Source organism: Melanostigma gelatinosum, assembly GCF_949748355.1.
Source record: "Melanostigma gelatinosum genome assembly, chromosome: 23".
Lineage (NCBI taxonomy): Eukaryota > Metazoa > Chordata > Actinopteri > Perciformes > Zoarcidae > Melanostigma > Melanostigma gelatinosum.
In genome coordinates this window covers 61,012-87,334 of record NC_136656.1, presented here as the reverse complement: position 1 = coordinate 87,334, position 26,323 = coordinate 61,012, and the positions used below count along the sequence as shown (strand labels likewise).

The 26,323-nt window shown below is 44.0% G+C and overlaps 1 protein-coding gene across 1 annotated transcript in view; it reads left to right on the top strand.

The window, feature by feature from the left end:
- LOC306796631 (phosphatidylinositol 4,5-bisphosphate 3-kinase catalytic subunit alpha isoform) overlaps positions 1-26,323 on the top strand; it is a gene marked incomplete at its 5' end in the record, with an annotated part of 30,116 nt that overhangs the window by 1,158 nt on the left and 2,635 nt on the right. Inside the window, 26 exon segments of the mRNA XM_079295672.1 lie at positions 210-313; positions 391-553; positions 642-754; positions 756-852; positions 2,312-2,379; positions 3,963-4,091; positions 6,619-6,672; positions 6,758-6,867; positions 6,972-7,113; positions 9,249-9,334; positions 10,541-10,646; positions 10,730-10,882; positions 10,978-11,109; positions 16,769-16,893; positions 17,119-17,200; positions 17,293-17,457; positions 18,292-18,395; positions 19,008-19,107; positions 19,218-19,289; positions 20,072-20,178; positions 21,789-21,910; positions 21,992-22,070; positions 22,163-22,333; positions 23,198-23,315; positions 25,357-25,508; positions 25,597-25,745. Coding sequence (XP_079151798.1) covers positions 210-313; positions 391-553; positions 642-754; positions 756-852; positions 2,312-2,379; positions 3,963-4,091; positions 6,619-6,672; positions 6,758-6,867; positions 6,972-7,113; positions 9,249-9,334; positions 10,541-10,646; positions 10,730-10,882; positions 10,978-11,109; positions 16,769-16,893; positions 17,119-17,200; positions 17,293-17,457; positions 18,292-18,395; positions 19,008-19,107; positions 19,218-19,289; positions 20,072-20,178; positions 21,789-21,910; positions 21,992-22,070; positions 22,163-22,333; positions 23,198-23,315; positions 25,357-25,508; positions 25,597-25,745 — 3,003 coding nt within the window.

The window sequence follows — 26,323 nt, the reverse complement described above, 5'->3', positions numbered from 1 at the left end:
TAATGATGATAATAATGATAATAATGATGATAATGATAATGATAATATTGATAATAATGATGATAATGATGATAATGATGATAATAATGATAATAATGATGATAATGATAATAATAATGATGACAATGATGTTAGTGATAATAATGATGATAATGATGATAATAATAATAATAATGATGATGATAATGATAATAATGATCGTGTCTCAGGGATGATGGTGAGTCTGGAGTGTCTCAGAGAAACTCCTCTCATCAGCATCAAGCAGCAGCTCTTCACTGAGGCCAGGAAGTACCCGCTCTACCACCTGCTGCAGGTACATCTTTGACCCCCGTCTACTATTATTTACCGGCAGTAACAAAGGTAAAATATCTCTGCTCTCTGATTGGCCAGGAGGAGTCAAGCTACATATTTGTGGGCGTGAACCAGGAGGCGGAGAGGGAGGAGTTCTACGACGAGACGAGGCGGCTATGCGACCTCCGACTGTTTCACCCGATCCTGAAGGTCATCGAGCCGCTGGGCAACCGGGAGGAGAAGATCCTGAACCGGGAGATAGGTAACGAAAAACGACCTCATCGCCTACCGAACTCCATCTCCCAGAGTTCCACCCTCCACCCTCAGACTAAAACCCTCCCCGTCTTCAGGGTTCGCCATCGGGATGCCGGTCTGTGAGTTCGAGATGATGAAGGACCCGGAGGTCCAGGACTTCCGTCGCTCCATACTGAGCGTGTGCAGAGAGGCCATGGAGGAAAGGGAGGGGGGGGGGGGCCCACAGCCAGGCGCTCTACGTCTACCCCCCCAACCTGGAGTCCAGCCCACAACTCCCACAGCACATCTACAGCAAGCTGGACAAAGGTACTCAAATTAAATTAAACTAAACCCCCACCTACGAGAACACACAAATACACAAGATGAACAGACTCAGCAGGAAAACCAGATCAGGAACTCCCTACTTTTGAATGAGGCCTTTTCTTACCTCAGCCTGGATTAGATTTATGTCTCTTTGTTGGTTGTTTTATGTCTCTTTGTTGGTTGTTTTGTTTCTCTTTGTGGTTGTTTTATGTCTCTTTGTGGTTGTTTTATGTCTCTTTGTGGTTGTTTTATGTCTCTTTGTGGTTGTTTTGTTTCTCTTTGTGGTTGTTTTATGTCTCTTTGTGGTTGTTTTATGTCTCTTTGTTGGTTGTTTTGTTTCTCTTTGTGGTTGTTTTATGTCTCTTTGTGGTTGTTTTATGTCTCTTTGTTGGTTGTTTTATGTCTCTTTGTGGTTGTTTTATGTCTCTTTGTGGTTGTTTTATGTCTCTTTGTTGGTTGTTTTGTTTCTCTTTGTGGTTGTTTTATGTCTCTTTGTTGGTTGTTTTGTTTCTCTTTGTGGTTGTTTTATGTCTCTTTGTTGGTTGTTTTATCTCTTTGTTGGTTGTTTTATGTCTCTTTGTGATTATTTTATGTCTCTTTGTGGTTGTTTTATGTCTCTTTGTTGGTTGTTTTATGTCTCTTTGTGATTGTTTTGTTGCTCTTTGTGGTTGTTTTATGTCTCTTTGTTGGTTGTTTTGTTGCTCTTTGTGGTTGTTTTGTTTCTTTGTGGTTGTTTTGCTTCTCTTAATGGTTGTTTTATGTGTCTTTGTGGTTGTTTTATGTCTCTTTGTGGTTTTGTTTCTCTTTGTAGTTGTTTTATGTGTCTTTGTGGTTGGGTTTAGTAACCAAGACCTGACTGGTGGAGGACTTGAGGGTTTAGTAACTAAGGTGTCTCACTGGTGGAGGACTTGAGGGTTTAGTAACTAAGGCCTCTGACTGGTGGAGGACTTGAGGGTTTAGTAACCAAGGCCTCTGACTGGTGGAGGACTTGAGGGTTTAGTAACTCAGGTCTCTGACTGGTGGAGGACTTGAGGGTTTAGTAACCAAGGCCTCTGACTAGTGGAGGACTTGAGGGTTTAGTAACCAAGGCCTCTGACTGGTGGAGGACTTGAGGGTTTAGTAACCAAGGCCTCTGACTAGTGGAGGACTTGAGGGTTTAGTAACCAAGGCCTCTGACTGGTGGAGGACTTGAGGGTTTAGTAACCAAGGCCTCTGACTGGTCCAAGTTTTCGAAGGTGGAACTTTTTGTGAACTCCATGATGTATCCTCAAACGCAAACTGCTGACAGCCCCCCCCCCCCCCCCCCCCCCATCAAGGGGTTCAGAGCAGAGAGGCCAGATCCACGAATCTGGCCAATCAGAAAGAGACAACTACAGGTTGTGAATTCTGTGAATGTGTCAGGATAGAAAAGATCCAACTAAAGTAAGATAATGTGTCTCTCTCTCTACCCGTCTGTCTACAGGGACGTTGATTGTAACCATCTGGGTCATCGTGTCTCCGTCCAACTCCAAACAGAAATACACTCTGAAGGTAAAGCTGGATGTCTGTTGATTTGAGTCACTCTCTCTTTCTTTCTAGCCAACCAAGCTTTGACGCTTCAACTTCACTCAACACATCAACTTCCCCTCAACCACAACCGAGGTCACATCCTGGACCTGGTCACCCCCTCCTTTAGCCCCTCCCCCACATACCTCTACAATAACACAAGCAGACCTGGTCCACCTCTCCAATAACACACTCAAACCTGGTCCACCTCTCCAATAACACACTCAGACCCGGTCTACCTCTACAATAACACACTCAGACCCGGTCTACCTCTACAATAACACACTCAGACCCGGTCTACCTCTACAATAACACAGTCAGACACAGTCTACCTCTACAATAACACACTCACACGTGGTCTACCTCTACAATAACACACTCACACCTGGTCTACCTCTACAATAACACACTCAGACCTGGTCTACCTCTACAATAACACAGTCAGACCTGGTCTACCTCTACAATAACACAGTCAGACCTGGTCTACCTCTACAATAACACAGTCAGACCTGGTCTACCTCTACAATAACACACTCAGACCTGGTCTACCTCTACAATAACACAGTCAGACCTGGTCTACCTCTACAATAACACAGTCAGACCTGGTCTACCTCTACAATAACACACTCAGACCTGGTCTACCTCTACAATAACACACTCAGACCTGGTCTACCTCTACAATAACACAGTCAGACCTGGTCTACCTCTACAATAACACAGTCAGACCCGGTCTACCTCTACAATAACACACTCACACCTGGTCTACCTCTACAATCACACACTCAGACCTGGTCTATCTCTACAATAACACAGTCAGACCTGGTCCACATCCACCTCTGCAATAACACACTCAGACCTGGTCTACCTCTACAATCACACACTCAGACATGGTCTACCTCTACAATAACACAGTCAGACCTGGTCTACCTCTACAATAACACAGTCAGACCCGGTCTACCTCTACAATAACATACTATCCTCTAGAACTGTCTCTTTCACACTGCTCTCTAGTTCACCCCTGAACTCCGCAGACTAGAGCGACTCTTCAACCAAACCGGCCTCACAGATCACACCCTGGTTTACAAGGAATACTTACAGCAGCACTGCTCGCTCCACCTACTACTCTGACATCATCCACTCCGGTTCCTCCAACATCATTAGTGTCAATAAGTTCAGGTCTGACCCAGCCGTTCAGTACTCTGTCCTCTTCTCTTCATGCTGCTCTTTGGTGACATCATATGCCACCATGGTCTCCATTTCTACCAAACCCCCCCCCCCTCCCACTCCACCATCACCAACTTCCTCAAACTCAACAGCGACAAATCTGAAATCCTCATCATCGGCCCCGAATCACTACACAAATCCCACCACGACATTGATGGCTCCACTATTCCTGCTTCCTGTCTGTCTGAATCACCTGTCTGTCTCTCTGTCTGACTACCTGTCTGTCTATCTCCACTGTTCCTGCTTCCTCACATGTCCGTAACCTTGGTTACGATCAAAGCCTCTTCTTCTCCGTCTCCTACCAATTAAAACTCATTTGTGTAACTTTGTGTGTTTGTGTACAGGTGACTCACGATAGTTTACCTAAGCAGCTGATAGCAGAGTCCATCAGGAAGAAAAGCCGATCGATGCACCTGTCACCTCAACAGCTCCGCCTCTGTGTCCAGGAGTACCAGGGGCAGTACATCCTGAAGGTACCCCTGTCTGTCTGTCTGTCTGTCTGTCGGACTACCTGTCTGTCTGTCTGTGGTCAGGAGTACCAGGGGCAGTACATCCTGTAGATATATCTGTGCCTGAATCACCTGTCTGACTGACGACCTGTCTTTCTGACTGTCTATCTGTCTGACTCACCTGTCTGTGCCGACGTTGTTTTGTTTCTCTTAGTGGTTGTTTTGTCTCTTTGTTGCTGTTTTTGTTCTCTTAGTGGTTGTTTTATGTCTCTTTTTTGATGTTTTATGTCTCTTTGTTGTTTTGTTTCTCTTTGTGGTTGTTTTGTGTCTCTTTGTAGGATGTTTTATGTGTCTTTGTGGTTGTTTTGTCTCTTTGTAGGATGTTTTATGTCTCTTTGTTGGTTATTTTATGTCTCTTTGTGGTTGTTTTATGTCTCTTTGTAGGATGTTTTATGTCTTTGTGGTTGTTTTGTCTCTTTGTAGGATGTTTTATGTCTCTTTGTTGGTTGTTTTATGTGTCTTTGTGGTTGTTTTATGTCTCTTTGTAGGATGTTTTATGTGTCTTTGTGGTTGTTTTGTTTCTTTGTAGGATGTTTTATGTCTCTTTGTTGGTTATTTTATGTCTCTTTGTGGTTGTTTTATGTCTCTTTGTATGATGTTTTATGTCTCTTTGTTGGTTATTTTATGTCTCTTTGTGGTTGTTTTATGTCTCTTTGTATGATGTTTTATGTCTCTTTGTATGATGTTTTATGTCTCTTTGTTGGTTATTTTATGTCTCTTTGTGGTTGTTTTATGTCTCTTTGTTGGTTATTTTATGTCTCTTTGTGGTTGTTTTATGTCTCTTTGTATGATGTTTTATGTCTCTTTGTTGGTTATTTTATGTCTCTTTGTGGTTGTTTTATGTCTCTTTGTATGATGTTTTATGTCTCTTTGTTGGTTGTTTTATGTCTCTTTGTGGTTGTGTCATAACCCGGCTCCTAGGCCATGACAAATACGGCAGACACGACAAATGATGGTAACGTAAAATGTTTATTTAACTAAATAAAGAAATAGTTAAAGTTATGAAGTGTGTCCATCAATAACATCAGTAGTGTCAACGTGGATGCGTGTGGGATGAAGTGTGGTTGTTGTCAGCGAAACCAAAGGAAACCAAAACCAAAATAATCGGCAGAAACTGGCTGGGAACACGTACGCCGGAGAGTAAACCGCCCCGAGCAACGCTAGAGCAGGGTTTTATGCCTCCCTGTTCCTGGACCAGGTGCTCCGCATCAGGTAATCTGCTCTCTAGGGACAGAGGGACAAAAGCATACTTGCAATGATTAGAGACAGGGGCCGTCACAGTTGTTTTATGTCTCTTTGTTGGTTATTTTATGTCTCTTTGTGGTTGTTTTGTTCCAGAAGAGGGTCCACATTACCCATGTTCTGGTGCCTCTCCACTGGCTACCAGTACGGTTCAGAAACTTTAAGGTTCTCTGGTTTGTGTATAAAGCACGAACTGGACTGGACCCTTACTTTATCGCAGACCTCTTTACTACATCATCTTCCTCCAGGTCTCTCAGGGCGGCTGACTTGGGGCTCAGAGGAGACTATTGCAGGACTGTGGACCAGCTTCCCCCTTTCTATCAGATCGCCGCCTCCATTGACTCTTTTAAGTCCAGGCTCAAAACATACTTTTACTCTTTAGCATTTGACTCTTCCTGATTTTTTACTTGCGCATATGTGTTGTTTATTTGGCCCATTTGTGAGCTCTGTGCATTGTTGTTTATTTCAGACTTTCTTTTATTTGTGCTTTGAGCTACCTGCAGTAGCTGTATACCACTTTGGTAAACATGGGTTGTTTTTAAATGTGCTTTATGAATTAATTTGATTGACTGATGGATTTGTGTCTCTTCATGGTTGTTGTTTTCTCTTTGTTGGTTGTTTTACGTCTCTTTGTGGTTGTTTTGTTTCTCTTAATGGTTGTTTTATGTCTCTATTTGGTTGTTTTGTTTCTCTTTGTTGTTTTTTTATTTCTCTTAGTGGTTGTTTTCTGTCTCTTTGTTGTTGTTTTGTTTCTCTTTTTGGTTGTTTTATGTCTCTTTGTGGTTGTTTAGTGTCTCTTTGTGGTTGTTTAGTGTCTCTTTGTGGTTGTTGTTTTCTCTTTGTGGTGGTTTTGTGTCTCCTTGTGGTTGTTTTGTGTCTCTTCGTGGTTGTTTAGTGTCTCTTTGTGGTTGTTTTGTGTCTGTTTGTGGTTGTTGTTTTCTCTTTGTGGTGGTTCTATGTCTCCTTGTCGTTGTTATTTGTTTGTTTGTTTTTCTTTGCCGCAGTCTTTGGTCCAAGAGAATATCTGATATTAATAGTTTCTAAAGGTAGACAGTACATCCTCAAGATACACCTGTCTACATGACACACCTGTGTCCAGGAGTACCAGAGATAGTACATCATGGAGGGACACCTGTCTGTCTGTATGTCTGTCTGACTCACCTGTCTGTCTGTGTCCAGGAGTACCGGGGGCAGTACATCTTGAAGCTACACCAGTCTGCCTGACTCACCTGTCTGCCTGTCTCCTCAGGTGTGTGGCTGTGATGAGTACCTGTTGGAGAAGTATCCTCTCAGTCAGTACAAGGTAACAACTTCACTCTGAAAACACAAACCTTCATGGATGAGCTCTCGAGTACGACCTGGCTGTCCCTCCACCTGTCTCTCTGCAGTATATCCGGTCCTGTATCATCGTGGGTCGTCTTCCACACCTGATGCTGGTCTCCAAAGACAGCCTTTACTCTCAGCTACCTGGCTCTGGCTTTGTCACACCCTCATACAGGTACAGCAGTCCATCAGCATCTCTGACACACGTATCACAGCCAATCAGGAGCCTGTACAGGTGAAGTGTAGCCAGGTGGAAGATGGTTGTTGTTTGTGTTTCAGTCGTCGAACTCCTCAGCCGTCTCCCTGTCCAGGAGGAGGCGATGGTTCTCCTCCTCGCTCTCTGTGGGCCTTCAACACTCTACTGAGGGTCCGACTGCTCTGCGCCACTTACGTTAACGTCAACATCCGAGACATCGACAAGGTTCGTCACGACATCATCCTCAGTCTGTTCTCGTGTCCCTGTGTCCTCATGTCTCGTGTTCTCGGTTTTCTGATCTCTTTGTGGTGTTTTTCTGTCTCTTTTAGGTGGTTTTGTATCTATTTCTGGTTGTTTAGAATTTGTTTGTTGAGGTTTTCATCTATTTCCGGTTGTTTTACATCTCATTCTTGTTTTGTTTCTCTTTGGGGTTTGTGTGTGTCTCTTTGTAGTGGTTCTGTTTGTCTTCATGTCTCTTTGTGGTGGTTCTGTGTATCTCTGTGTCTCTTTGTAGTGGTTCTGTGTGTCTTTGTGGTGGTTCTGTGTATCTCTTTGTGGTGGTTCTGTGTGTCTTTGTGTCTCTTTGTGGTGGTTCTGTGTGTCTTTGTGTCTCTTTGTGGTGGTTATGTGTCTCTTTGTGGTGGTTCTGTGTGTCTTTGTGTCTCTTTGTGGTGGTTTTGTGTGTCTTTGTGTCTCTTTGTGGTGGTTTTGTGTATCTTTGTGTCTCTTTGTGGTGGTTCTGTGTGTCTTTATGTCTCTTTGTTGTGGTTATGTGTGTCTTTGTGTCTCTTTGTGGTGGTTTTGTGTCTCTTTGTGGTGGTTTTGTGTCTCTTTGTGGTGGTTATGTGTCTCTTTATGTCTCTTTGTGGTGGTTCTGTGTGTCTTTATGTCTCTTTGTTGTGGTTATGTGTGTCTTTGTGTCTCTTTGTGGTGGTTTTGTGTCTCTTTGTGGTGGTTCTGTGTCTCTTTGTGTCTCTTTGTGGTGGTTCTGTGTGTCTTTATGTCTCTTTGTGGTGGTTATGTGTGTCTTTGTGTCTCTGTGGTGGTTGTGTGTCTCTTTGTGTCTCTTTGTGGTGGTTATGTGTCTCTTTGTGTCTCTTTGTGGTGGTTCTGTGTGTCTTTGTGTCTCTTTGTGGTGGTTCTGTGTGTCTTTATGTCTCTTTGTGGTGGTTCTGTGTGTCTGTATGTCTCTTTGTTGTGGTTATGTGTGTCTTTCTGTCTCTTTGTGGTGGTTTTGTGTCTCTTTGTGGTGGTTATGTGTCTCTTTGTGTCTCTTTGTGGTGGTTCTGTGTGTCTTTGTGTCTCTTTGTGGTGGTTCTGTGTGTCTTTGTGTCTCTTTGTGGTGGTTATGTGTCTCTTTGTGTCTCTTTGTGGTGGTTATGTGTCTCTTTGTGTCTCTTTGTGGTGGTTCTGTGTGTCTTTGTGTCTCTTTGTGGTGGTTCTGTGTGTCTTTGTGTCTCTTTGTGGTGGTTATGTGTGTCTTTGTGTCTCTTTGTGGTGGTTATGTGTGTCTTTGTGTCTCTTTGTGGTGGTTATGTGTCTCTTTGTGTCTCTTTGTGGTGGTTATGTGTCTCTTTGTGTCTCTTTGTGGTGGTTCTGTGTGTCTTTGTGTCTCTTTGTGGTGGTTATGTGTCTCTTTGTGTCTCTTTGTGGTGGTTATGTGTCTCTTTGTGGTGGTTCTGTGTGTAGAAGCCATTACTCTGATTTGTGTTTTGCCTATAGATTCTATCCTTGTTAGTAAATTATAATCATTCTACCGCTTGTACATCAAACCATGCTAATTATGATTTACTGTTAAACCTGTTAAGATGTTACTGCCGAAATGATTATGATGCAATGATAACGTCAGGGGGCGTTAACTCTTTATGTAGACCTCACCTGAGGACGTGCAGGTGTGTTTTTTCGACTAGAAAGAGGAAGGGTTAACTATTTTTCAACCGCATTACGCATTACGCATGACGCATTACGCCTTCCGAAATCGCATTAGAAGACCGCATTATGAGACAAAGCGGGTTTTTCTGTTTAAGATGACTTCCATGTATGCTTTTGATGCTGTTCTAGAATAAAAGAAAGTTTTGAAGTGACACTACGAGAGAATGCGCCTTAATCGACCGACTGCTCCTACACTGTGTGTCTTTATGTCTCGTTGTGTCTCTTTGTGGTGGTTCTGTGTGTCTTTATGTCTCATTGTGTCTCTTTGTGGTGGTTCTGTGTCTTTATGTCTCGTTGTGTCTCTTTGTGATGGTTCTGTGTGTCTTTATGTCTCGTTGTGTCTCTTTGTGGTGGTTCTGTGTGTCTTTATGTCTCTTTGTGGTGTAAAGCTTGAAACATGTACTATGTGTGTGTCTCTGTGTGTTTAGATCTATGTGAGGACAGGAATCTATCACGGTGGAGAGCCGCTCTGTGACAACGTCAACACCCAGAGAGTCCCCTGTTCTAACCCCAGGTAACAAACACTCTGTATCCTCACTGTACCAAGTACACAAGTACACACTGAATATATACACACTGATTATACACACTGATTATACACACTGATGATACACACTGATTATACACACTGATGATACACACTGATGATACACACTGATGATACACACTGATTATACAGACTGATTATACACACTGATTATACACACTGATTATACACACTGATGATACACACTGATGATACACACTGATGATACACACTGATTATACACACTGATTATACACACTGATTATACACACTGATTATATACACAGATTATACACACTCATTATACACACTGATGATACACATTGATTATATACACTGATTATACACACTGATTATACACACTGATTATACACACTGATGATACACACTGATGATACACACTGATGATACACACTGATTATACACATTGATTATATACACTGATTATACACATTGATTGTACACACTGATTGTACACATTGATTATACACACTGATTATACACATTGATTATACACACTGATTATACACACTGATTATACACACTGATTATATACACTGATCATACACACTGATTATACACACTGATTATACACACTGATTACACACACTGATTATACACACTGATTATACACACTGATTATACACGGTAATTATACACACTGATCATACACACTGATTATATACACTGATTATACACATTGATTATATACACTGATTATACACATTGATTGTACACACTGATTGTACACATTGATTATACACACTGATTATACACATTGATTATACACACTGATTATACACACTGATTATACACACTGATTACACACACTGATTATACACACTGATTATACACACTGATTATACACGGTAATTATACACACTGATTATACACACTGATTATACACATTGATTATACACACTGATTATACACACTGATTGTACACACTGATTATACACACTGAACATATACACACTGATTATATACACTGATTATACACACTGATTATACACACTGATTATACACATTGATTATACACACTGATTATACACACTGATTATATACACTGATTATACACACTGATTATACACACTGAATATATACACTTTCTCCAACTGTCTTGCTGACCACCTGTCTCTCTTAGCTCTGTGTCTCACCCCCTGTCTGCGGTCCTACCTGTCTGTCTGTCTCCAGGTGGAATGAGTGGCTGGCCTATGACATCTACCTGGCTGATCTACCTCGCTCAGCCAGACTCTGCCTGTCGATCTGCTCTGTGAAGGGAAGGAAAGGAGCCAAGGAGGTGAGATGGGATGGAGACAAGGACTCATAAACACATGAAGGAACCAAAGCAAGTGTGACTGAATCCACCTGTCTGTCCCTCAGGAGCACTGTCCTCTGGCCTGGGGCAACGTGAACCTGTTTGACTACACAGACATTCTGGTTTCGGGTAAAGTGGCTCTGAGTCTTTGGCCGGTCCCTCACGGCCTCGAGGACCTCCTCAATCCCATCGGAGTCGCAGGTTCAAATCCCAACAAGGTACACAACATCTCCGGCTACCTGTCTGTCTCTCTGCTCGTGGATCACATGTGATTGATTGTGTTGATTAATGGATTATTGATCGTCCTCTTCAGGAGACTCCCTGTGTGGAGCTGGAGTTCTCCTGGTTTAATCAGACGGTTGTGTTTCCTGATGAGCAGCAGATAGAAGAACACGCTAACTGGACCGTCAGCCGAGAGCTGGGCTACACCTACTGCCACGGAGTGGTAATCCGTGTACAAATACATATACACACACATATATATACACATATATACATATATATATACACACCTACTGCCACGGAGTGGGAATCCGTGTATTTATACATATACACACACATATATTAGTACTGGGCAACTTAACACATTCATTAATTAACGCCGACAATTATTTTATCGCGCGTTAACGCAGTTTAAAAAAAAATGTAATGCACACCGTTGATGTCAGCAAATCACCCAAACAAATAAGCGGTGGAGGAAGTCTTCAGACTGCGTTGGTGCAGCGTGTGGGAGAAGTTTAGATAAACTAAAGCAACACAAGCTAACAGATGCTACAGAGAAGTTTAGATAAACTAAAGCAACACAAGCTAACAGATGCTACAGAGAAGTTTAGATAAACTAAAGCAACACAAGCTAACAGATGCTACAGAGAAGTTTAGATAAACTAAAGCAACACAAGCTAACAGATGCTACAGAGAAGTTTAGATAAACTAAAGCAACACAAGCTAACAGATGCTACAGAGAAGTTTAGATAAACTAAAGCAACACAAGCTAACAGATGCTACAGAGAAGTTTAGATAAACTAAAGCAACACAAGCTGACAGATGCTACAGAGAAGTTTAGATAAACTAAAGCAACACAAGCTAACAGATGCTACAGAGAAGTTTAGATAAACTAAAGCAACACAAGCTAACAGACGCTACAGAGAAGTTTAGATAAACTAAAGCAACACAAGCTAACAGATGCTACAGAGAAGTTTAGATAAACTAAAGCAACACAAGCTAACAGATGCTACAGAGAAGTTTAGATAAACTAAAGCAACACAAGCTAACAGACGCTACAGAGAAGTTTAGATAAACTAAAGCAACACAAGCTAACAGACGCTACAGAGAAGTTTAGATAAACTAAAGCAACACAAGCTAACAGATGCTACAGAGAAGTTTAGATAAACTAAAGCAACACAAGCTAACAGATGCTACAGAGAAGTTTAGATAAACTAAAGCAACACAAGCTAACAGACGCTACAGAGAAGTTTAGATAAACTAAAGCAACACAAGCTAACAGATGCTACAGAGAAGTTTAGATAAACTAAAGCAACACAAGCTAACAGATGCTGCAGAGAAGTTTAGATAAACTAAAGCAACACAAGCTAACAGATGCTGCAGAGAAGTTTAGATAAACTAAAGCAACACAAGCTAACAGACGCTACAGAGTAGTTTAGATAAACTAAAGCAACACAAGCTAACAGATGCTACAGAGAAGTTTAGATAAACTAAAGCAACACAAGCTAACAGACGCTGCAGAGAAGTTTAGATAAACTAAAGCAACACAAGCTAACAGACGCTACAGAGAAGTGGAGACAAACTGCAGGTGAGTGTTGTGGGAGATGTCGGTCTGAGGAACGTTCTCAAGCTGCGTTCACGTCTCGTTTGGTGTGAACGCAGCTTTAGGATCTCAACGAATGACGTCACGTATGAGCCTCAAGATGCACCGTCAGCAGAAGAACACACGAGTTGTGTTAAAGGAGAGGACGACTAAAGCCACGCGTTACAACCAGCAGCAGCTGCTGCTCTCACTGGAGACTACTGGACATCACTGGGTCACCTTCATCACCTGAGTTACAGCATCATAGTGATGAAGAGTAGAGCTGGGTCACCTTCATCACCTGAGTTACAGCATCATAGTGATGAAGAGTAGAGCAGCATCATAGTGATGAAGAGTAGAGCTGCATCATAGTGATGAAGAGTAGAGCTGCATCATAGTGATGAAGAGTAGAGCTGCATCAAAGTGATGAAGAGTAGAGCTGGGTCACCTTCATCACCTGAGTTACAGCATCATAGTGATGAAGAGTAGAGCTGCATCATAGTGATGAAGAGTAGAGCTGGGTCACCTTCATCACCTGAGTTACAGCATCATAGTGATGAAGAGTAGAGCTGCATCATAGTGATGAAGAGTAGAGCTGCATCAAAGTGATGAAGAGTAGAGCTGGGTCACCTTCATCACCTGAGTTACAGCATCATAGTGATGAAGAGTAGAGCTGGGTCACCTTCATCACCTGAGTTACAGCATCATAGTGATGAAGAGTAGAGCTGCATCATAGTGATGAAGAGTAGAGCTGCATCAAAGTGATGAAGAGTAGAGCTGGGTCACCTTCATCACCTGAGTTACAGCATCATAGTGATGAAGAGTAGAGCTGCATCATAGTGATGAAGAGTAGAGCTGGGTCACCTTCATCACCTGAGTTACAGCATCATAGTGATGAAGAGTAGAGCTGCATCATAGTGATGAAGAGTAGAGCTGCATCAAAGTGATGAAGAGTAGAGCTGCATCATAGTGATGAAGAGTAGAGCTGCATCATAGTGATGAAGAGTATAGCTGCATCATAGTGATGAAGAGTAGAGCTGGGTCACCTTCATCACCTGAGTTACAGCATCATAGTGATGAAGAGTAAAGCTGGGTCACCTTCATCACCTGAGTTACAGCATCATAGTGATGAAGAGTAGAGCTGCATCAAAGTGATGAAGAGTAGAGCTGCATCATAGTGATGAAGAGTAGAGCTGCATCATAGTGATGAAGAGTAGAGCTGCATCATAGTGATGAAGAGTAGAGCTGGGTCACCTTCATCACCTGAGTTACAGCATCATAGTGATGAAGAGTAGAGCTGCATCAAAGTGATGAAGAGTAGAGCTGCATCATAGTGATGAAGAGTAGAGCTGCATCATAGTGATGAAGAGTAGAGCTGCATCATAGTGATGAAGAGTAGAGCTGCATCATAGTGATGAAGAGTAGAGCTGCATCAAAGTGATGAAGAGTAGAGCTGCATCATAGTGATGAAGAGTAGAGCTGGGTCACCTTCATCACCTCTGAGTTACAGCATCATAGTGATGAAGAGTAGAGCTGGGTCACCTTCATCACCTCTGAGTTACAGCATCATAGTGATGAAGAGTAGAGCTGGGTCACCTTCATCACCTCTGAGTTACAGCATCATAGTGATGAAGAGTATAGCTGCATCATAGTGATGAAGAGTAGAGCTGCATCATAGTGATGAAGAGTAGAGCTGCGTCACATGCTCTGACTGTGATGAAGACTCAACACACACATGTAGATGAACGTGTGAAACATGTTGTTCTGTTCACAGCAGTGGAACGTTTCACACACAGTCACACACTGAGCACAGATATTGAAGAGATAGAACTGCTGCTGTGTGAAGAGAACACTGCTGCTAACAACAACCTGATGTGTTTAACGTGTTCACACACAATGTTATTCACCTTTGTTCATAGAGCAGCACTTTCAAAATAAAAGAGAGCAATACACTCCTTTTAAATTCATTATTGAACTTTGTCATAACAATGAGATGAATCATCATTAAGAATGTAATCGTTGCCCAGCACTAATATATATATATATACACCTACTGCCACGGAGAGATAATCCATGTTTACACACGTATGTATATATATATATATATATTAGGGGTGTAACGATACGCGTATTCGTATTGAACTGTTCGGTACGAGGCTCACGGTTCGGTACACATGACGAACCGAATACGTTTGAATAAAAATAAATTAAAAAAATAAAAAGATTTTTTTTATTTTAAAACCTTTATTTAACCAGGTAGTCCCATTGAGATTAAAAATCTATTTTGCAAGATGTAAGTAACAATACAAGATGTAAGCAATATGTAAGTAACCAGTGGCGGCTGGTCAATAGAGGGGCATGGGGCATGGCCCCACCATGAGCCACACAAAAAAAAAAAAAAATAAATAAAAAAAATTATAATAATCATAAATTATATAAATTGTCAATATTTGTGTTTTTGAACTATGGAATGTACCCAGTAATGTGTGTAAAGTATGATATCTGCGCTGTTCTGTTCTGAGAACGCGCAGCTTGGGGGGCCTGATCGTTTTGGCCCAAAAGAGGCGGGTCTATGAAGCAGTTTAGCCAATTGCTGATTCAAGATATAAATGAGTGACATACAATTTCGCCAATCAGCGCCCTCAAATAGATTCAGCGTGGGGCCAGAACGATCAGACCCCCTCGCTGCGCGTTCTCGTCAGGAGAAGTCTCTACAGGCGAGCACTCCTCCTCCAAGACCCGTTTGAGAGGAGAACTTTGAGGAGATTCTGCAGCCAAAGAGCTGATATCAGATCAGCCTGACCTCACAATCAGACAGCAGACTCGCGGGAAAGGGAAGCAGCACATGAAGCTTCTGTACCAGCTGAACACCAGACAGGTTAGCTAGCTGCATGACGTCATGCTAATCATTTATTTAGCTTTTTAAAACAACGGGGACGGATCCAGCACGGACAGTTAGGGAGTGAGGGATGAGGAGGTAAGGAAACATGAGAACACCAGGGTAGGGAGTGAGGGATGAGGAGGTAAGGAAACATGAGAACACCAGGGTAGGGAGTGAGGGATGAGGAGGTAAGGAAACATGAGAACACCAGGGTAGGCAGTGAGGGATGAGGAGGTAAGGAAACATGAGAACACCAGGGTAGGGAGTGAGGGATGAGGAGGTAAGGAAACATGAGAACACCAGGGTAGGGAGTGAGGGATGAGGAGGTAAGGAGACATGAGAACACCAGGGTAGGGAGTGAGGGATGAGGAGGTAAGGAAACATGAGAACACCAGGGTAGGGAGTGAGGGATGAGGAGGTAAGGAGACATGAGAACACCAGGGTAGGGAGTGAGGGATGAGGAGGTAAGGAAACATGAGAACACCAGGGTAGGGAGTGAGGGATGAGGAGGTAAGGAAACATGAGAACACCAGGACACACATGAGAACTCTGTCAAGCTACATATTAGACAAAGTGAACATCTTTTCTTCTACATCGCTGTCCTCAGTCTCATCTGCTTAACTTGGTCATGGAGGCATCAACATGTAATAGAGATGTTAAATTAACAGTGAAAACTCATCATAGCTTAATTTAACATCAGTATTCATAATTACACTTCATGTTTACTTCTCCTGATCTTTACCTCCTATAACAAGGTCCATAGGGGCATCTCAATAAATGAACATGTTATATTATGTTTTATAAGTGTTATTTACTGATTGTTTTCGTGTTGGAATACATGTTAAATATTTAACTGCCAAGTAATAATGCGTGTTTGATACTTACATTTTTTTGCATTAAGTCATACTGGGATGTTTGCTGAAATTGATAGGATGGCCCTACCTAGAACATTTTCCACCAGCCGCCACTGTAAGTAACAATACTACATCACATTAAGGAGCAGTTTTTGTTTTTGATGCTGATGTGTTGCTAAGAAGACACCCCAGAAGATGGGTCACTCAGGTATAGTTCCATCATTGCTCAGTCAAAGAATAACTTTATGATGTTAGTTGTCATGAATAAATATATTTTAAAATCAAGTACATTTCTCTGGCATTTATAGTTTTCTACTGTACCGAAACGTACCGAACCGTGACTCCACTGTATCGTACCCAACCCAACTGTGGATTTTGTGAACCGTTACACCCCTAATATATACATAAATATATATATATATATATTTTTTTTTTGTCCCACAATTTCATTCTCCTTCCCTCTACCTGTCCCCCCCCCCTCTCTCTCCCACCTGTCCCCTTCCCTCTACCTTTCTCCCCCCTCTCTGTCCCACCTGTCTCTCGCCCACCTGTCTCCCTGTCTCAGAGCAGTCGTCTGGCCTGTGACAGCAGAACTTCAGCAAGTGATGCAGGGCAGCTTCGTTCACTTTGCTCCAGAGATCCTCTATATGAACTCTCAGAGCAGGAGAAGGACTTCCTGTGGAGGCACAGGTAGGGGCGGGGCTTACTTTAGAGACAGGAGCGAAGCAGGTTTAACGTGAATTTGTCTTTAAGACAAATAATTGATTCTACCTGTCTCACCTTTCTCTAACTTTTTCTTTATCGTTCTTCTCTTCTTGTCTGACTATGTGACTCGTTTCTTCCCAAACTGTCCTTACCCACCTTCACCTGTGTACCTGTGCCTTTCCTTTTTTCTACTTGTCTCCCTCTCTGTAGACATTACTGTGTAAACATACCAGAGTCTCTTCCCAAGCTGCTTCTGTCCGTTAAATGGAACTCTCGAGACGAAGTGTCCCAGGTACAAACCACCTCCTCACAGTCAGGATGACTTCTTTATTCAATTCATCTCATCAGTTACCTGTCTGCCCCCCCCCCCCCCCCCCCCCTCAGATGTACTGCTTGCTGAAAGAGTGGCCTCTGATGGAACCTGAATCTGCTCTGGAGCTGTTGGACTGTAACTTTCCTGATCCGATGGTCAGAGAGTTCGCTCTGCGCTGCCTGGTACAAGGCCTGACTGACGACAAGCTGTCACAGTACCTGCTGCAGCTCGTACAGGTGAGTTTACACCCTCATGTCCTGGTCGCCTACGGGTACGTTTAACCTCTTGGTACAGGTACGTTCCACCTCTTGGTACAGGTACGTTCCACCTCCTGAGACAGGTACATTTCACCTGCTGGTACAGGTATGTTTCACCTCCTGAGACAGGTACGTTCCACCTCTTGGTACAGGTACGTTCCACCTCTAGATACAGGTACATTTCACCTGCTGGTACAGGTACGTTCCACCTCTTGATACTGGTACGTTTCACCTGCTGGTACAGGTACATTTCACCTGCTGGTACAGGTATGTTTCACCTCCTGAGACAGGTACGTTCCACCTCTTGATACTGGTACGTTTCACCTGCTGGTACAGGTACATTTCACCTGCTGGTACAGGTAGGTTTCACCTCCTGAGACAGGTACGTTTCACCTGCTGGTACAGGTACGTTCCACCCCTAGATACAGGTACATTTCACTTGCTGGTACAGGTAGGTTTGACCTCCTGGTACAGGTACGTTCCACCTCCTGGTGAAGGTATGTTTCACCTCCTGGTACAGTTACGTTAGGTATGTAGTACAAGTACTTACTAAGTAAGTCAGGGTGAAGCCTCACATTTATTTTGTCCGGTCAGTCACCTCGCTCACCTGGCCGGTGCTACCTTTGAAGTAATTGAAGCTGTAAAGTCAAGTACTTGCTCATTTGTGTTACAGAAGGTATGACCCGCCCTTCTCTGGCTCTGATTGGTTTATCCTCATATTCTTAGCCTAACCAATCTCAGTGCTAATCAATGAAGGTAGGGAGTACCAGCCAATCAGAGGACCAACTCACTCTGTGAATTGTGTGTTTGCAGGTGTTAAAGTACGAAATGTATCTGGACAATCCTCTGGCTCGGTTCCTGATAAAGAAAGCTCTGACCAATCAGAGGATAGGACACTTCTTCTTCTGGCATCTCAAGTGAGGAACACAACCTGCGGAATGAAGGAACAGTTCCCCATAGAGCTGTTAACACATACAGATCTACAAGTTCTCGTTCAATCAGGAAAGACTTGTTTCATAATTTAACAATGATTTATTATACAAGCGTCAAATATGCAAAGTGCAAAGTCTTTGGCGATTGGACTCCATCCTGAAGTACTATCACCGAGGGTAGGGATACTGAGGTCCAACAGGCCTAATTCCCCTGGAGTCCAGACACTGGTGGTGGTGATGATGAAAGGAGTTGCTGCAATCTGATGATGAATCAGGAGCCTGACTGTGATGCTGACTGGAGGCGACTGGGGTGGAGGCAGGTCACATCTGCTTAGCTGAAATGACAACTGACAGCAGCAGAGAGGAGAACACTATTTAAAGTTTGACAGCAACGATATGATTGGCTTGAGGAAGCGGTGTGCAGAATCTGGTTGGTTACTTAAAAGTGCATGCCCCCAATCAGCTGATAGAGTAATTACAAGGAGAGGAAAGACAGAGATTACGAGTGAGTGTCTTCCTGTCTGAACTTGCGCTTGAGCTACATTTGGTTCTAGTTCTACAGTTTTGTATAAAAACTAACAGAAACTCTGTTCTCAGGTCAGAGATGCACAATAAGACGGTGTCCCGTCGGTTTGGTCTGCTGCTGGAAGCTTTCTGCAGAGCCTGTGGCATGTACCTGAAGCACCTTAACAAACAGGTGAGTACAGAAACACCTGGACAGACATCTAGTGGTTCAGTGTGATACCGCAGTCAATAACTGTGTGTGTGTGTGTGTGTGTGTGTGTGTGTGTGTATGTGTGTCTGCAGGTGGAGGCCATGGATAAACTGGTTAACTTGACCGACACACTGAAACAAGAGAAGAAGGACGAAACACAAAAAGTATGAAAACAAGAACAGACTGTTTTCTATTTTAAAGGATCAGTGTGAGAGATGTAGAGACATCCAGTGGTGAGTTACAGAACTACGGTGGCCTGCAAGTACAGAAAGGTATCTTTAGGATTTTATTACTACTCGGAGCTGCTCTTATTATTACTCTGTTCCTCTTCATGACCAAATAATTGCCTTTAAAAATACATGTATAAATTTACAAATGTAAAAAGCATTGTAAAAAGAATAAATTCAGAACAAGATGAGAGACTCTTCTGCCACATCCACAACCTGCTTATCTGGTACAAGGAGGAACTCCATGATGAACTCAAGGACGTCACAGGTTTTAAGAAAGGAGATGAGACGGACTGTGGCAACTCCAGAAGAACAGAACTCCAGTCTGCAACAGACAGATTCTTGATCCACATACTGGCCTAACCGGCCCAGAAGACCTGCTCCCTGAGTCACGGGGATCAGCATCACCACGACCATCACCCGGCACCAGGTGGACCGGTCATATTACACACTTACCAAAGTCTTCCCAAACTAATTCTTTACGGCCAACGGAAGGAAGGGCAACACACCCAAAGGGACATAAAAAGTGGGACTATAAAGGTCTATGAAGGACCTTTAGTACCACAGAAGAAGAATGACCCCATTGAAGAACCTGTGGATTCAGGACTCTACAGACTCCCCTACAGGAGGACAATGTGTTCCTAATGATGATGATCGTAATACTGATGTGTTGCGATTGGTTGATACTGATGTGTTGCTGTGTTGTGATTGGTTTTCAGACTCAGATGAAGTTCCTGGTTGAACACATGTCTCGTCCAGATTACATGGAGGCTCTTCAGGGATTCGTCTCTCCTCTGAACCCTGTTCACCAGCTGGGGAACCTCAGGTAACACTTTAACTCACTCATTCACTAACTAACTAGCCAACTAGCTGACCAACTAACCAACCAACTAACTAACTCACTATCTATCTAACTAACTACCTAACTAACACACTCACTCTAACTCACTCGCACACTATCTCACTCACTCACTCACTCAGTAACTACCTAACTAACGAGCTAACCAACTCACTATCTAACTTTCTTACTAACTAACTAGATAACCAACTAACTAACTACCTCACAAACTAATGAACTAGTTTGAAGGTGTAAAGGTAAGTAAAGTGACATAATATAAAGTGAAGTGAAATAACTAGTGCTGGGCAACCATTAAAATATTTAATCACAATTAATCGCGTGGATTGTTTCGCTCCCGATCTGCGCCGTTTGAATGCGTTTACCGTGAATTTCAGCATATAGGTGCACTACAATTTAAGTGTCTGCTGAGTTGACCGCAGCGATGTCCAGTAGTTTCCAGGGAGAGCAGCAGCTGGTGCACATTGTAACGCCGTGTATTCTTCTTGTGATGGTGCGTCTTGAGGCTCATACGTGCCGTCATTCGTTGCGATCCTGAGAACGTTCCTCAGACCGACATCTTCCACAACACTAACCGGCTGCAGTTTGTCTCCACTTCTCTGTAGCATCTGTTAGCTTGTCTTGCTTTAGTTTATCTCTACTTCTCCCACACGCTGCGTCAACGTCGTCTGAAGACTTCCTCCACAGACTTTCAAAATAAAAAAATGCGTTAACGTGCTATAAAATAATTGTCGGCTTCAATTAATGAATGCGTTAACGCGATAATAACGCGTTAACTTGCCCAGCACTAGAAATAGCGTGAAGTGAAATAAAGTGCAGGAAAAAAAAGAAGTGACGTGAAGTAGGTGAGGTGAAATAAAGTGAAGTGTGTGTTTGTGTCTTCAGGCTGGAGGAGTGCAGGATCATATGAAGTAAAGTAAAATAAAGTAAAGTGAAGTGTGTGTTTGTCTCTTCAGACTGGAGGAGTGCAGGATCATGTGAAGTAAAGTAAAATAAAGTGAAGTGTGTGTTTGTGTCTTCAGGCTGGAGGAGTGCAGGATCATATGAAGTAAAGTAAAATAAAGTAAAGTGAAGTGTGTGTTTGTGTCTTCAGACTGGAGGAGTGCAGGATCATGTGAAGTAAAGTAAAGTGAAGTGAAGTGTGTGTTTGTGTCTTCAGACTGGAGGAGTGCAGGATCATATGAAGTAAAGTAAAATAAAGTAAAGTGAAGTGTGTGTTTGTGTCTTCACACTGGAGGAGTGCAGGATCATGTGAAGTAAAATAAAATAAAGTGAAGTGTGTGTTTGTGTCTTCAGACTGGAGGAGTGCAGGATCATATGAAGTAAAGTAAAATAAAGTGAAGTGAAGTGTGTGTTTGTGTCTTCAGACTGGAGGAGTGCAGGATCATATGAAGTAAAGTAAAATAAAGTAAAGTGAAGTGAAGTGTGTGTTTGTGTCTTCAGACTGGAGGAGTGCAGGATCATGTGAAGTAAAGTAAAATAAAGTGAAGTGTGTGTTTGTGTCTTCAGACTGGAGGAGTGCAGGATCATATGAAGTAAAGTCAAATAAAGTGAAGTGAAGTGTGTGTTTGTGTCTTCAGGCTGGAGGAGTGCAGGATCATGTCATCAGCGAAGCGCCCCCTGTGGTTGAACTGGGAGAATCCCGACATTATGTCTGAGCTGCTCTTCACCAACAACGAGATCATCTTCAAGAACGGAGACGGTAGCTAGCTCAGTGCTAACGAGAGAACTCTTGGATTGTGGGTAATGTAGTGTGTAACCTGTGTGTGTGTATGTGTTGCAGACCTGCGTCAGGACATGCTGACTTTGCAGATCATTAAGATCATGGAGAACATCTGGCAGAACCAAGGCCTGGACCTGCGGTGAGAACCTGTGACATCATCAGTGGCTTCAGCTCTGACATCATGAAGCGCCTGGCTGACGGAGCGTGTGTGTGTCTGTGTGTGTGAGGCAGCATGCTGCCGTACGGCTGTCTGTCCATCGGAGACTGTGTGGGTCTGATCGAGGTGGTGAAGAACAGTTTCACCATCATGCAGATCCAGTGTAAAGGAGGCCTGAAGGGGGCGCTGCAGTTCAACTCCAACACACTGCACCACTGGATCAAAGACAAGAACAGAGGAGAGGCGTCAGTACCTGTCTGTCTGAATACCTGTCTGTCTGAGTTAATTAACGTCTCTAATTCATTGTTTGGACAAACATTATTTTAAAGGATCAATTATATTGTAATGTTCCACTTACGAGTCGGAGACAGGGTCCTTGCAAGAGGTTTATTCACAGAAACCATCGCTCTTATTGCCGAGCAACTCCCTCGAACATTATCCGTACAGTGTGTTTTCCACAACAACAACCACAACTTCCGGTTCCGGTCTAACGCAACATTTACTAGCTCCCGACACATAACAGTTAACCCCCTCCTCCCCTCTGCTACCAGCTGTTACTGACAGGGTCGCTACAATATCATAAAGCCTCATTTTGTTGCTAAGCGACCATGTGAATGATGATGTCACAGGTGGATTTTAAAACGCTCTCCAAAAACTTCTCAAATGATTTATTTATTGTAAAAACAACAAAAAGGATAAAAAAATGTTGCCACATAAATGGTGAATTAATTTAATAAAAAATAAAAACGATGTTACCAAAGCATCAAAGTAAAATACAAACAATATTAATGAATATAAACACAACATTATGGTTGTTATATAATAATATATGTATATTTCATGTCTCTCCCTGTCTGTCTCTCTCTCCCTGTCTGTCTGTCTCTCCCCCTGTCTGTCTCTCTCCCTGTCTGTCGCTCCCTGTCTGTCTCCCTCCCTGTCTGTCTCTCCCCCCCTGTCTGTCTCTCTCCCTGTCTCTGTCTGTCTGTCTCCCTCCCTGTCTGTCTCTCCCCCCCTGTCTGTCTCTCCCTCCCCGTCTGTCTCTCTCCGTCTGTCTGTCTCTCGCCCTGTCTGTCTCTCCCCCTGTCTCTCGCTCCCTGTCTGTCTCTCAGGTACGACCGAGCCATCGACCTGTTCACCAGGTCCTGTGCAGGTTACTGTGTTGCGACTTTCATACTCGGAATCGGAGACCGACACAACTCCAACATCATGGTGAAGGAGAACGGGCAGGTGAGCTCCGAACTCCTCCCTCTAAATCCTCCCCCTGAATCCCCCTAACTCCTCCTAAATCCCGCTAACTCCCTCTACCTCCCCCTAACTCCTCCCTAACTACTCCTGACTTTCCCTCACCCCTCCTCCTAACTCCTCCCTAATGGTGCGTTTACACCAAACGCGGCGCAAATTGTTCGTGCCGCGTTTGGTGTGAACACGGGATAACTCCTTCTAACTCCCTCCTAGCTGTGACGGTTCACGGCTTACCGTGTGAGATTAGGAGTGGATCAGAGACTCAGGCGCAGACTTAGACACAGGACACAACGTGAGGTGAATTGCAAGGCTCTTTACTGGGCATCAAGCAAGCAAAAATAGAAACCAAAAACAACTCCAACAGGGAGTGAGAAAAATCCAAACTGAAAATAAAAGGCAAAGTCACAAAAGCACAGACACAAACCGCGGGGCGAGAGGGTCAACACGAGGGAACGACCACAGGAGAGCGAAGAGTCCACGGGAAGGGAACAGGAACAAATGATAATCCGGCAACTGGAACAGGGCAAGCATGGGAGTATAAGGAGGAGAGGGTTGATGAGTGGATTGCCGGCAGGTGAGTAGAGATGACTGGGGTTTGCAAAGGGAAAAGCCAGGGGCAGGTGATTTTGCACAGGTGGAGAGAATAAGCATGATCAGGAGACACACAGACAAACACAAACACACACCACACTCACACATAGCAAAACCCAACCGTGACACTAACTCCCCCCTAACTCCTCTTGACTCCCCCTAACTCCCCCCTAACTCCTCTTGAGTCCCCCTAACTCCCCCCTAACTCCTCTTGACTCCCCCTAACTCCTCCCTAACTGTTCTTGACTCTCCCTAACTCCTCCCTAACTCCTCTTGACTCCCCCTAACTCCTCCCTAACTCCTCTTGACTCCCCCTAACTCCCCCTAGCTCCTCTTGACTCCCCCTGACTGCCCCCTAACTCCTCTTGACTCCCCCTAACTCCTCCCTAACACCTCTTGACTCCCCCTAACTCCTCCCTAACTCCTCTTGACTCCCCCTAACTCCCCCCTAACTCCTCTTGACTCCCCCTAACTCCTCCCTAACTGTTCTTGACTCTCCCTAACTCCTCCCTAACTCCTCTTGACTCCCCCTAACTCCTCCCTAACTCCTCTTGACTCCCCCTAACTCCCCCCTAACTCCTCTTGACTCCCCCTAACTCCCCCTAGCTCCTCTTGACTCCCCCTGACTGCCCCCTAACTCCTCTTGACTCCCCCTAACTCCTCCCTAACACCTCTTGACTCCCCCTAACTCCTCCCTAACTCCTCTTGACTCCCCCTAACTCCTCCCTAACACCTCTTGACTCCCCCTAACTCCTCCCTAACTCCTCTTGACTCCCCCTAACTCCTCCCTAAGTCCTCTTGACTCCCCCTAACTCCTCCCTAAATCCTCTTGACTCCCCCTAAATCCCCCCTAACTCCTCCCTAAGTCCTCTTGACTCCCCCTAACTCCTCCCTAAGTCCTCTTGACTCCCCCTAACTCCTCCCTAACTCCTCTTGACTCCCCCTAACTCCTCCCTAACTCCTCTTGACTCCCCCTAACTCCTCCCTAACACCTCTTGACTCCCCCTAACTCCTCCCTAACTCCTCTTGACTCCCCCTAACTCCTCCCTAAGTCCTCTTGACTCCCCCTAACTCCTCCCTAAGTCCTCTTGACTCCCCCTAAATCCCCCCTAACTCCTCCCTAAGTCCTCTTGACTCCCCCTAACTCCTCCCTAACTCCTCTTGACTCCCCCTAAATCCCCCCTAACTCCTCCCTAACTCCTCTTGACTCCCCCTAACTCCCCCCTAACACCTCTTGACTCCCCCTAACTCCTCCCTAACTCCTCTTAACTCCCCCTAACTCCTCCCTAACTCCTCTTGACTCCCCCTAACTCCTCCCTAACACCTCTTGACTCCCCCTAACTCCTCCCTAACACCTCTTGACTCCCCCTAAATCCCCCCTAACTCCTCCCTAAGTCCTCTTGACTCCCCCTAACTTCTCCTCTCCTCCCTCCAGCTGTTCCACATCGACTTCGGTCACTTCCTGGACCACAAGAAGAAGAAGTTCGGGTACAAGAGGGAGCGAGTTCCCTTTGTTCTGACTCAGGACTTCCTGATCGTCATTAGTAAAGGAGTCCAGGAGTCCACCAAGACCAAGGAGTTCGAGAGGTCTCACCTGCTCCTCACCTGTCTAACGCCGTTCCTCCTGTGTCACCTCCTGCCCGTCTCACTCTCTGTTTACATGTCTGTGGTTCAGGTTCCAGGAGATGTGTTATAAAGCCTACCTGGCCATCCGACAGCACGCCAGCCTCTTCATCAACCTGTTCTCCCTCCTGCTGGGCTGCGGGATGCCCGAGCTGCAGAGCTTCGACGACATTGCCTACCTGAGGAAAACGCTGGCTCTGGGTAAGACAGACAGGTGGAGAGGGAGACAGGCAGAAAGACAGGAGATGTAAAGTAAAGTATCTAAAGAGTCATGATGAAAGCTGGTTGGCTCCTTTAAATGTTAAGGAAAGGTGCTTCAGTGCTTCCTTCCTTATCTCCTTGAGCATAGGATACACTGGGCCATCCTTTACCAAAGGAAAGGAGATAGGGCTGCTGCACGATTCCAACCTTGGTAATGAAATAATGAAGTTTTAATGATATGATAATCATTTATCAGCGTTAGCGTTACCTTTAGCCCTTTGAATGAATTCATGAATTCTCCTTCACATTTTTGAGGTGAAGGGTCATTAAAAGACATTATGATGTCATCATCTGTGTCGAGGCTGAAACTCAACCCCACAGAGAGAAGGCCGGAGCACGTGTGTCCGGCTGCTTTGTGCAGTCGACACGCTCCAATAAGAAATCTACCAAGACTGGTTTACAATTATAAGGAATTTAATTCCACTGATGAAAGTACGATTACAGTTAAACATTGGAGTACATACTCCTACGAAATATTAAATCAATAAAACCCCATTTGCAAAAAACTCAACTCAGCT